Below are 11,303 nucleotides of genomic sequence, written 5' to 3' on the forward strand. Positions count from 1 at the left end.
ACTCATTCACACAGGGGTTCTGACAGTAAAACATCAAAGGGGCCGGTTGATTACATACACAGCAGGGGCAGAATGTTGCATCCACAGGGATACAGAGACCTTTGTCTGTGCCTGCTACAATGCAACGTGTGATCGGAAACTGAATACACATTGTCAAGACAGGAAAACAGCTTTGAGAACAAACAACCATACATCACCCATGCAAGGGTCCTTCCGGGAAAGCAGCGATAGGCACGTGTCAGCTTGTTAACATACATATGTAAGGCAGGGAACACAGTGTAACTGCAAGCGGTGGCACATTTACAAGTAAAGCAGGTTTAACATGTAGAGGACACACACTGTAACCACGGGTGGTGATCTGACTTGGTGAATTATGTCTGAACAGTACATTGTATATTGCACGTGCACCACAGTACTTAGGTCATGAGGTCACCCAGTGTAGAATTTTACCCATCACTGGGCAGGGTATTTGCTGGTTCATAGTTCCTTGTATTTACCAGGTGGAATGACCTCAAGAGTTGACTGACAATCTGCTCCTCCAATCAGGACAAGAAAATGAGGCACCGAGGCAAGCAATGAGGAACGTCTCACACATTGAGGACACACTAAGGTTTTCTCCAACTCAGCCTTCAGCAGAGTTCACAGGTAAAGATGACCAATCAACTCAGTGTTACAATATACAAATAATGAATGTTTCTGAATTCAATGGTGTGAATATTTCATAAGGTGAAAGCTGGAACAAAGCATTCAATGAGGCGAAGCCAAGCTGAATGGTATGTTCCAGCTTTTCTGAATTAAATATTTGTCTACTGAAAGAATGTAAAAACATTCATTATTTCGTTCATATAACAGCTAAAATATATCCTTGTCATTTGATATTATATTAATTTATAAACAACAGAAAAGGGACTCACATTTTGGTGCGTTACTGCACTGACTTTGTGTACTTCCAAAATAAATAAATAAAGACTGTCCTCACTCCAACAGAAATTTGTCCAGCTTTGGTGCATCACTGCTGCTCTGACACCAACAATCCAACACAATCTTTAAACAGGAGTCCAAAAATAATTCTGACGATGTAGTCTGTGATACTGTGCACTGACTTCGTGTACTTCCAAAAAAAGAAGACGAAAACAAAAAAGACCTTGTAATTCCTCAGTGCAGCGAAAAAAAATCACGTCAGAAATTAGTCCAGCTTTTCATTCTAACTTCCTCCTAACAGCTCTTCATGCCTCCAGATGGCTAACAGCGCAGTGGATTTGTTTTGTGTGTGTGTGTGTGTGCACATGTGTATTCGAGGAATTATCACCGCCATTTCGCTCCTTCAAATCATCGTCCGTCAGCAAAACAAATGCTAAACGCTGCCCGCACTAGTGGGAGGGGTTCGCAGTGTGCGGTTACCAAACATATGGAACCATATTTGCATGTTAAATGGAACCAAATTGCACTCCAAATGCAATGCAACACAAATGAGATGAACAATCCATGTTACGTGACATGCAAAGTACCAATCAAATGACAAGGATCCACTCAGCCGTTATAGGAACATAAATATTCAACAGAGATGTTTATGGACCTTATACAGTGCCCTCCAAAAGTAATGGAACACTTTTCACACATTTTGATTTGTTTATGCAATTTCAAATTCAAAAGAATACAAAAATTAAACATTTCTAAAATGATCCTCCTTAAACTCAAACTCAAAGCAAATCTCTACAATGTGATATAAATTCATTAAAAATATAAAAGCCAAGATGATGGGTTGTGCAAGTAATGGAACGCTTTGGTATAATACCTGTAAATAAGTTTTATTGCCAGTTTTCTTCAGACAAGCCAGGGGATGGATACATGAAGATTTCCAAGTCACTGAATATGTCTTGGACTTTATTTACATAAATTATGAAGAAATACAAATAGTATGGCACTCTATGGTAAATCTGTATGACGTAGACAGTTTTTCATCATGTTTTGCATTTTTTATCCCCAGTTGTACAGCTTCATGATGAAGTGGTATAGAGGAGGATTTCCTTAAAAAGAACACTTGAAAGTTCAGTTACCATTTGCCAGAAGGTACATCTGAGATGCAAGCCTTGATTTGATGTTTTGGTGAAAGAAGATCCTCCTCTATACCACTTCATCATGAAGCTGTATAACTGTATAACTACGCATAATTTCTCCAGAAGCCTATAATGTCTTCTGGGTGTCTTGGTGGCTTTCCTCACTCCTCTCCTTCTTGCACAGTCACTCAGTTTTTGAGAACTAACTACTCCATGCAGATTTACAATAGAGTGCCATATTGTTTGCAATTCTTCATAATTGATGATAAAGTCCAAGACATATTCAATGACTTGGAAATCTCCTGACTTGTCTGAAGAAAACTGGCAAAAAAAATTGATTATTTACAGGTATTATACCAAAGTGTTCTATTATTTATGCTACCCATCATCTTGGCTTTTATATTTTTAATTCATTTATATCACATTGTCATGATCTGCTTTCAGTTTGAATTCAAGAAAGATTGTTGTTGTTGTCCCTTGGGCTGCTCCCATGTTTTTGGTCCGGGTCGCCACAGCGGATACAGCCAGATCCGCATTGGTATTTGGTGCAGGTTTTACGCCGGATGCGCTTCCTGACACAACTCCAGTGTAACCTGGAGAAACACACACAGCCACTGGTGTTCCAAAGAGGTCTCCCATCCAAGTACTAACCGGGCCCCACACTGCTTAGCTTCAGAGATCTGACAGGATCAGGCTGACACAGAGCACACTGACTGCGAGTTTAAGAAAGATCATTTTAGAAATTTTGATTTTATTTTATTTATTTATTTATTTTTTTTTGGATCTTTTGTAAAAAAAAAAAATTGTATTTGAAATGGCATAAACATTCAAATGTGCGATTGCCAAGTGTTGCATTACTTTTGGAGGGCACTGTAGATGTAGAAAAAAACAGATGGTTTCTTCTCAGTGAAATTTTGAGACCATTTGCTTGTTTGCTTTTCTACTGCAGTGATTTGGAAAATTGTTTCATAATCTTTTTGTTCTAGAGTTAGTGCATGTGAGTGTGCACATGACCTGAGGCAGATAATAATAGCAGATGTGTAACGCTGGTGTGTGTACCAAAGCCTATTCAGTTCATTTTGTAGACAGGTGCTACAGCAGCACTAGCAGTCTCTAAGTCGATCAGTTCAGACCAATTATGTTCAAGCTGTGAATGTAAGCAGCAGTGATCACGTTAATCAGACTTGTTTCCAGTGTGTCCTTTCACTGTCGTTCCAACTGTCTGATTGTAGCTGCGACAAAGAAGCTGCTCAGCATCTACTACTCTGCCATCAGGCCAATGGAACAAGCCTACAAGTACAACGAGCTCAGACAGCATGAAGTCACAGGTAAATCACAGGTACAACTTACATATAAGATACATATAATACATAGAACTTTATTAATCCCAAAGGATTTGTTGAATTTTGATTTGTTATCTTAGGGATATGAAAATAATGGCTGCCATGGCATAATACATACTCTTTTCAGTAAACTGGGCAGTCCTGAGAGGAGGTTTGATGAAGCCCACCAGAGGATAAAAAAACAAAATGTGAACGTATGTCACTGTGGGATGTTTCATTAAACTAAAATGAACATAATGATTTGTATTAATGATTTGCTGCACAGTGCAGCCTGGCAATAAAAGAAGAAAACACAAAAAGTCTAATGATGTCATAAAGTTTTCCTCCTGAAGTGTTTGTGTCGCTGGTTTGTTCTGTGTCACACTCTACAGATGGAGAGATCACAGCTAAACCCATGGTTTTGTTTTTGGGACCCTGGAGTGTGGGTAAAACGACCATGATCAACTACCTGCTGGGTCTTCATGGCACCTCCCACGAGCTCTACACAGGTCCACACAGACAAATTGCTTGTAACACGGCATGTCATGAAAATAAACAGCAGTTATACAGGGAGAACAAAAAGAAATCACCAGCACACAGATGTCATGACAAACAGTGATTCATTATAACTACACGTGTTTTGGCTCCCTGAGCCTGGTTCTGCTGGAGGTTTCTTCCTGTTAAAAGGGAGTTTTTCCTTCCCACTGTAGCCAAGTGCTTGCTCACAGGGGGTCGTTTTGACCGTTGGGGTTTTACATAATTATTGTATGGCCTTGCCTTACAATATAAAGCGCCTTGGGGCAACTGTTTGTTGTGATTTGGCGCTATATAAAAAAATTGATTGATTGAAGTTACTCATGTTATACCACACTAGCAGAAATACCCATTAGTTAGAATGCATAATGCAAAAGATAAAAATAGATTAATAAATGCAGTGACACTGTTTCTTCTTCTTCTTCTTCTTCTTCTTGGGGAAAACATTTGTCATCATCTTTGAACATATGGTTGCACAATAATCTGCTGAAGCAAGTTGAAAAAATGAAAACAACTTAGACCAAAATACAGTACCTGTTAGGTCAAAGCCAGTTAAATAATTGAAATTTATTGTCTTTCAGACTTCATCAGGTTCATTATCACGTTAACGAAAGCCAAGTTATGTCATCACATTAGTGGGTGACAGCTCATGGGGTGTCGCTGTGGTCACTCACAGGCTTGCTGGCGTCTACTGCGCTCGGCAGCCCTTTTTTTCCATAATCAAATTTATTGCCAAGTAAGTTCTCACATACAAGGAATTTGATCTGGTGTTATTGGTGCATAAACAGCAATAATGAAAAGAAAGGAAAAAATACTTCTGTAAGAAGTAAAAGAGTCCAATAGTCAAATGGGCAAGACTACATATGTTCACTGTTAAATGAATATAACGCAATGGGATGGGAGTGTGCATAATTGATCTGCAGATGTACAGTACCGTTCAGTGCAGGGATGACTTTGTTGGAGTGGGGGGGGGGGGGCAGGGTACTTTTACAATGATGTGGCTAATTTATGGATTTTTACAGGCCTTTTCATAAGTCAAAATACGTCAATTGATGCTGTCAATTGATTTCCTGAAAGGTGTGCACCTCATGCAGTGTAAACTCATACACAGTGTAAAGATAAGGTCTTACCTGTTCGTTTTAGTGAAGAAAAGTCCCTCTCTGGCACTTGGCGCCACAGTTGCACCGTCAGGTCAGCAGAGCGGAGCCTTCTCTCCCCACCCTTCCACACCAGTTCTCTGTCTTGGTGCAACAAGTCGAAAGTCACAGCACCTCATTAACGTCTCGTTTACCACAAACTCCATCCGATCCTGGCTGCACATGATGAAATCTCAAGAAAAACGCCTTGTGGCAAAAACCAGAAGTACAGGCAGATGGATTCTGCTCGAAAGCGGTTCTCTTTGTGAAACTTATCATCTTCTAGAGCAAAAACAAGCAGCATTTTCTTAATTATCACCATTTTGTTGTCATTCCAACAGGCTTCTGTTCAGGTAAAATACTTGTGAAGTTTGTCTGGTTTCCTCATTTGCGGTGCTTTTGTTGCATAATGTCGCTGAGTCTGTAGAATTGAGATATTCTTCTAGATGGTTATGATGACGACAACTTAAACAAAAAATAAAATAAATTGCATATTGTGTGGTTAAAGCAGCAGCAGGCGGGCAGACGTCACTGTGATCTCCATTCGGTCCGTCGCGGCCCTGACGTGGACTGAGCGGACAGCTCACAAACTCAGCTCACAGCTCTGTGCCTCCTAATGGTGGTGTGATCTTCTCCATGAAGGAGTTTCTCACTGCAAACCCCACACCGTGTTGATGAGGCTGATCTGTGGGTCTGCCTTTCCAAAGGAAAGTGTGGTTCTCTTCCCTTATAGACCCAAATGAGGTGGGCTTCATAGATAATTGGCAAAGCTTCTGGGGAAAACCTGGTCTTGTTAGGAGAGACGGCATCCATCCCACTTTGGATGGAGCAGCTCTCATTTCTAGAAATCTGGCCAATTTTCTTAAATCCTCCAAACTGTGACTATCCAGGGTTGGGACCAGGAAGCAGAGTTGTAGTCTTACACACCTCTCTGCAGCTTCTCTCCCCCTGCCATCCCCTCATTACCCCATCCCCGTAGAGACGGTGCCTGCTCCCAGACCACCAGCAAAAATCTATTTAAGCATAAAAATTCAAAAAGAAAAAATAATATAGCACCTTCAACTGCACCACAGACTAAAACAGTTAAATGTGGTCTATTAAACATTAGGTCTCTCTCTTCTAAGTCCCTGTTGGTAAATGATATAATAATTGATCAACATATTGATTTATTCTGCCTAACAGAAACCTGGTTACAGCAGGATGAATATGTTAGTTTAAATGAGTCAACACCCCCGAGTCACACTAACTGTCAGAATGCTCGTAGCACGGGCCGGGGCGGAGGATTAGCAGCAATCTTCCATTCCAGCTTATTAATTAATCAAAACCCAGACAGAGCTTTAATTCATTTGAAACCTTGTCTCTTAGTCTTGTCCATCCAAATTGGAAGTCCCAAAACCAGTTTTATTTGTTATTATCTATCGTCCACCTGGTCGTTACTGTGAGTTTCTCTGTGAATTTTCAGACCTTTTGTCTGACTTAGTGCTTAGCTCAGATAAGATAATTATAGTGGGCGATTTTAACATCCACACAGATGCTGAGAATGACAGCCTCAACACTGCATTAATCTATTATTAGACTCTATTGGCTTTGCTCAAAAAGTAAATGAGTCCACCCACCACTTTAATCATATCCTAGATCTTGTTCTGACTTATGGTATGGAAATAGAAGACTTAACAGTATTCCCTGAAAACTCCCTTCTGTCTGATCATTTCTTAATAACATTTACATTTACTCTGATGGACTACCCAGCAGTGGGGAATACGTTTCATTACACTAGAAGTCTTTCAGAAAGCGCTGTAACTAGGTTTAAGGATATGATTCCTTCTTTATGTTCTCTAATGCCATATACCAACACAGTGCAGAGTAGCTACCTAAACTCTGTAAGGGAGATAGAGTATCTCGTCAATAGTTTTACATCCTCATTGAAGACAACTTTGGATGCTGTAGCTCCTCTGAAAAGAGAGCTTTAAATCAGAAGTGTCTGACTCCGTGGTATAACTCACAAACTCGTAGCTTAAAGCAGATAACCCGTAAGTGGAGAGGAAATGGCGTCTCACTAATTTAGAAGATCTTCACTTAGCCTGGAAAAAGAGTCTGTTACTCTATAAAAAAGCCCTCCGTAAAGCTAGGACATCTTTCTACTCATCACTAATTGAAGAAATAGAACAACCCCAGGTTTCTTTCAGCACTGTAGCCAGGCTGACAAAGAGTCAGAGCTCTATTGAGCTGAGTATTCCATTAACTTTAACTAGTAATGACTTCATGACTTTCTTTGCTAACAAAATTTTAACTATTAGAGAAAAAATTACTCATAACCATCCCAAAGACGTATCGTTATCTTTGGCTGCTTTCAGTGATGCCGGTATTTGGTTAGACTCTTTCTCTCCGATTGTTCTGTCTGAGTTATTTTCATTAGTTACTTCATCCAAACCATCAACATGTTTATTAGACCCCATTCCTACCAGGCTGCTCAAGGAAGCCCTACCATTATTTAATGCTTCGATCTTAAATGTGATCAATCTGTCTTTGTTGGTTGGCTATGTACCGCAGGCTTTTAGGGTGGCAGTAATTAAACCATTACTTAAAAAGCCATCACTTGACCCAGCTATCTTAGCTAATTATAGGCCAATCTCCAACCTTCCTTTTCTCCTCAAAATTCTTGAAGGGTAGTTGTAAAACAGCTAACTGATCATCTGCAGAAGAATGGTCTATTTGAAGAGTTTCAGTCAGGTTTTAGAATTCATCATAGTACAGAAACAGCATTAGTGAAGGTTACAAATGATCTTCTTATGGCCTCGGACAGTGGACTCATCTCTGTGCTTGTTCTGTTAGACCTCAGTGCTGCTTTTGATACTGTTGACCATAAAATTTTATTACAGAGATTAGAGCATGCCATAGGTATTAAAGGCACTGCGCTGCGGTGGTTTGAATCATATTTGTCTAATAGATTACAATTTGTTCATGTAAATGGGGAATCTTCTTCACAGACTAAGGTTAATTATGGAGTTCCACAAGGTTCTGTGCTAGGACCAATTTTATTCACTTTATACATGCTTTCCTTAGGCAGTATTATTAGACGGTATTGCTTAAATTTTCATTGTTACGCAGATGATACCCAGCTTTATCTATCCATGAAGCCAGAGGACACACACCAATTAGCTAAACTGCAGGATTGTCTTACAGACATAAAGACATGGATGACCTCTAATTTCCTGCTTTTTAAACTCAGATAAAACTGAAGTTATTGTACTTGGCCCCACAAATCTTAGAAACATGGTGTCTAACCAGATCCTTACTCTGGATGGCATTACCCTGACCTCTAGTAATACTGTGAGAATCTTGAGTCATTTTTGATCAGGATATGTCATTCAAAGCGCATATTAAACAAATATGTAGGACTGCTTTTTTGCATTTACGCAATATCTCTAAAATCAGAAAGGTCTTGTCTCAGAGTGATGCTGAAAAACTAATTCATGCATTTATTTCCTCTAGGCTGGACTATTGTAATTCATTATTATCAGGTTGTCCTAAAAGTTCCCTAAAAAGCCTTCAGTAATTCAAAATGCTTGCAGCTAGAGTACTGACGGGGACTAGAAGGAGAGAGCATATCTCACCCATATTGGCCTCTCTTCATTGGCTTCCTGTTAATTCTAGAATAGAATTTAAAATTCTTCTTCTTACTTATAAGGTTTTGAATAATCAGGTCCCATCTTATCTTAGGGACCTCGTAGTACCATATCACCCCAATAGAGCGCTTCGCTCTCAGACTGCAGGCTTACTTGTAGTTCCTAGGGTTTGTAAGAGTAGAATGGGAGGCAGAGCCTTCAGCTTTCAGGCTCCTCTCCTGTGGAACCAGCTCCCAATTCAGATCAGGGAGACAGACACCCTCTCTACTTTTAAGATTAGGCTTAAAACTTTCCTTTTTGCTAAAGCTTATAGTTAGGGCTGGATCAGGTGACCCTAAACCATCCCTTAGTTATGCTGCTATAGACGTAGACTGCTGGGGGGTTCCCATGATGCACTGTTTCTTTCTCCTTTTGCTCTGTATGCATCACTCTGCATTTAATCATTAGTGATCGATCTCTGCTCCCCTCCACAGCATGTCTTTTTCCTGGTTCTCTCCCTCAGCCCCAACCAGTCCCAGCAGAAGACTGCCCCTCCCTGAGCCTGGTTCTGCTGGAGGTTTCTTCCTGTTAAAAGGGAGTTTTTCCTTCCCACTGTAGCCAAGTGCTTGCTCACAGGGGGTCGTTTTGACCGTTGGGGTTTTACATAATTATTGTATGGCCTTGCCTTACAATATAAAGCGCCTTGGGGCAACTGTTTGTTGTGATTTGGCGCTATATAAAAAAAATTGATTGATTGATTGATTATTTATTAGTCTAGCTGTAGATGGAAAGAAATGGTTTTTGTGTCTTGAGGTTTTAGTCCTGATGGACCTCAGCCATCTGCCACAGGGGAGGGTGACAAAGAGTTTGTTATGTGTCCTGGGTGAGAGGGGTTGGCCACTGTCTTCCTTGCTCACCCCAGGGCCCTGGAGGTATACAGGTCCAGTAGGGATGGCAGACTGCAGTCAATCACCTTCTCTGCTGCGTGGATGATACGCTGTAGTCTGCTCCTGTCCTTAGCAGTGGCAGCAGCATACCAGACGCTGATAGAGGAGCTATTGATGGACTCAGCGATGGCAGTGTAGAAGGTCACCATCATTGTTTTTGGCTGGTTGAACTTCCTTAGCTGCCGCAGAAAGTACATCCTCTGTTGTGCTGTCTTGATAAGAGAGCTGGCGTTTAGCTCCCAATTGAGGTCTTGGGTGATGGTGATCTCCAGATAATGGAAGACTCCACAATGGTGGCTGGGGAGTTACACAGGGTAATGGGGTTGGCCAGGACTGGGTTCTTTCTGAAGTCAACAGCCATCTCCACTTTCTTGAGGGCACTGAGCTCCAGGTTGTTCTGTCTGCACCAGGAAACCAGGTGATTGATCTCCCATGTGTAGGCAGACTCGTCGCCATCAGAGATGAGTCTGAGTCTTGGCATTTTATTACAAATATCTGTAATGATATGGCTTCTTGTGTGGGTAATCTCCAAATGGATCATCTAAGATGCGTGTGTGTGTGCCAGTATTTGTGTAGAGTAAAATAACTGTGCAGTTATTTTGGATGCTAACTGCATTTTTAGCACCTATCGACAGCTTAATGACATGAGGTCCAGTTAATCCACAATTACTGAGAAAATAAGTCAAAATTTTTCATGCCCACACCAAAGCAAAACTATTATGAGAACAACCTCTCAGCTGCCAAAAATCTGATTTCATAAACACCCTAACCAAGGTTAGCCTGTTAGCTTAGCAGCTATTGGTAGCTTGATGAAGGACCAGGTAATTCATGATTACTGGGGAAACAAACCGGTCATAATTTTTCATTTAATTCATTCATTCATTTTCTGTCACGGTGGATGCAGACCAAGCAGCTCATCCCATACTTCCCTATCCTTGGCCAAGTCCTGTAACTGAAATATAATCCCGCCAGTGTGTCCTGGATCTTTGAAGAGAACTCACCAGATGTCCAAACCATCTCAGCTGATTCCTTTCAATGTGAAGAAGGAGCGTCTCTACTCCAAAGTAGCTCCCGGATAGTCAAGCTTCTCACCCTGTTCAGGAGTGTAAGCCCAGATACCCAACTGAGGAATCTCATTTCCGTTACTTTTATCTGCGATTTTGTTCTTTCAGTCATTACCAAAAGATGAGGTGAGGATAGGAGTGTAAATCAACTGGTAAATTGAGAGTCTCACCTTCTGGCTCACCACAATGGTCCAGTGCAGCGTCCATAAAACTTCACACACCGTCCCAATCTGCCTATTGATCTCCCGCTCCAACTTACCCTGACTCATTAACAAGACCCCGAGATAATTAAACTCCTCCACTTGTGGCAATAACTCTCCCCTGACCCAGAGGAGACAACCCGCTCTTTTCCGACAGAGGGCCATGGTCTCATGGTCTCTCCTAACAGTTGCTCAGCCCCCACAAGATGATTTAATAAACACCCAAACTGAAGTCACCCTTTTAGCTGAGCTTGGCAGTAATTCTTAAGATGGGAGCATGTTCTGGCTTCATTGGTGGAGCCCAGGTCATGCACAGTGTTATCCACACACCACCTCTACACATGTATGTGTTGGGCTTTATATACACACACACACACACACACACACACACACACACACACACACACACACACACTAGGTGTCATGCCCGGCGCAGTT

General features: G+C 41.1%; 1 protein-coding gene across 2 annotated transcripts in view; it reads left to right on the forward strand.

The window, feature by feature from the left end:
* Positions 1-11,303, forward strand: part of LOC117526808 (sarcalumenin-like) — a 120,307-nt gene that overhangs the window by 76,287 nt on the left and 32,717 nt on the right. For both annotated transcript variants that reach the window (XM_034188883.1, XM_034188884.1), the window contains exons 4-6: positions 547-645; positions 3,290-3,385; positions 3,772-3,888. In XM_034188883.1, the coding sequence (XP_034044774.1) occupies positions 547-645; positions 3,290-3,385; positions 3,772-3,888 (312 nt within the window). The remainder of the gene's footprint in view (positions 1-546; positions 646-3,289; positions 3,386-3,771; positions 3,889-11,303) is intronic.

Source organism: Thalassophryne amazonica, chromosome 15, assembly GCF_902500255.1.
Source record: "Thalassophryne amazonica chromosome 15, fThaAma1.1, whole genome shotgun sequence".
Lineage (NCBI taxonomy): Eukaryota > Metazoa > Chordata > Actinopteri > Batrachoidiformes > Batrachoididae > Thalassophryne > Thalassophryne amazonica.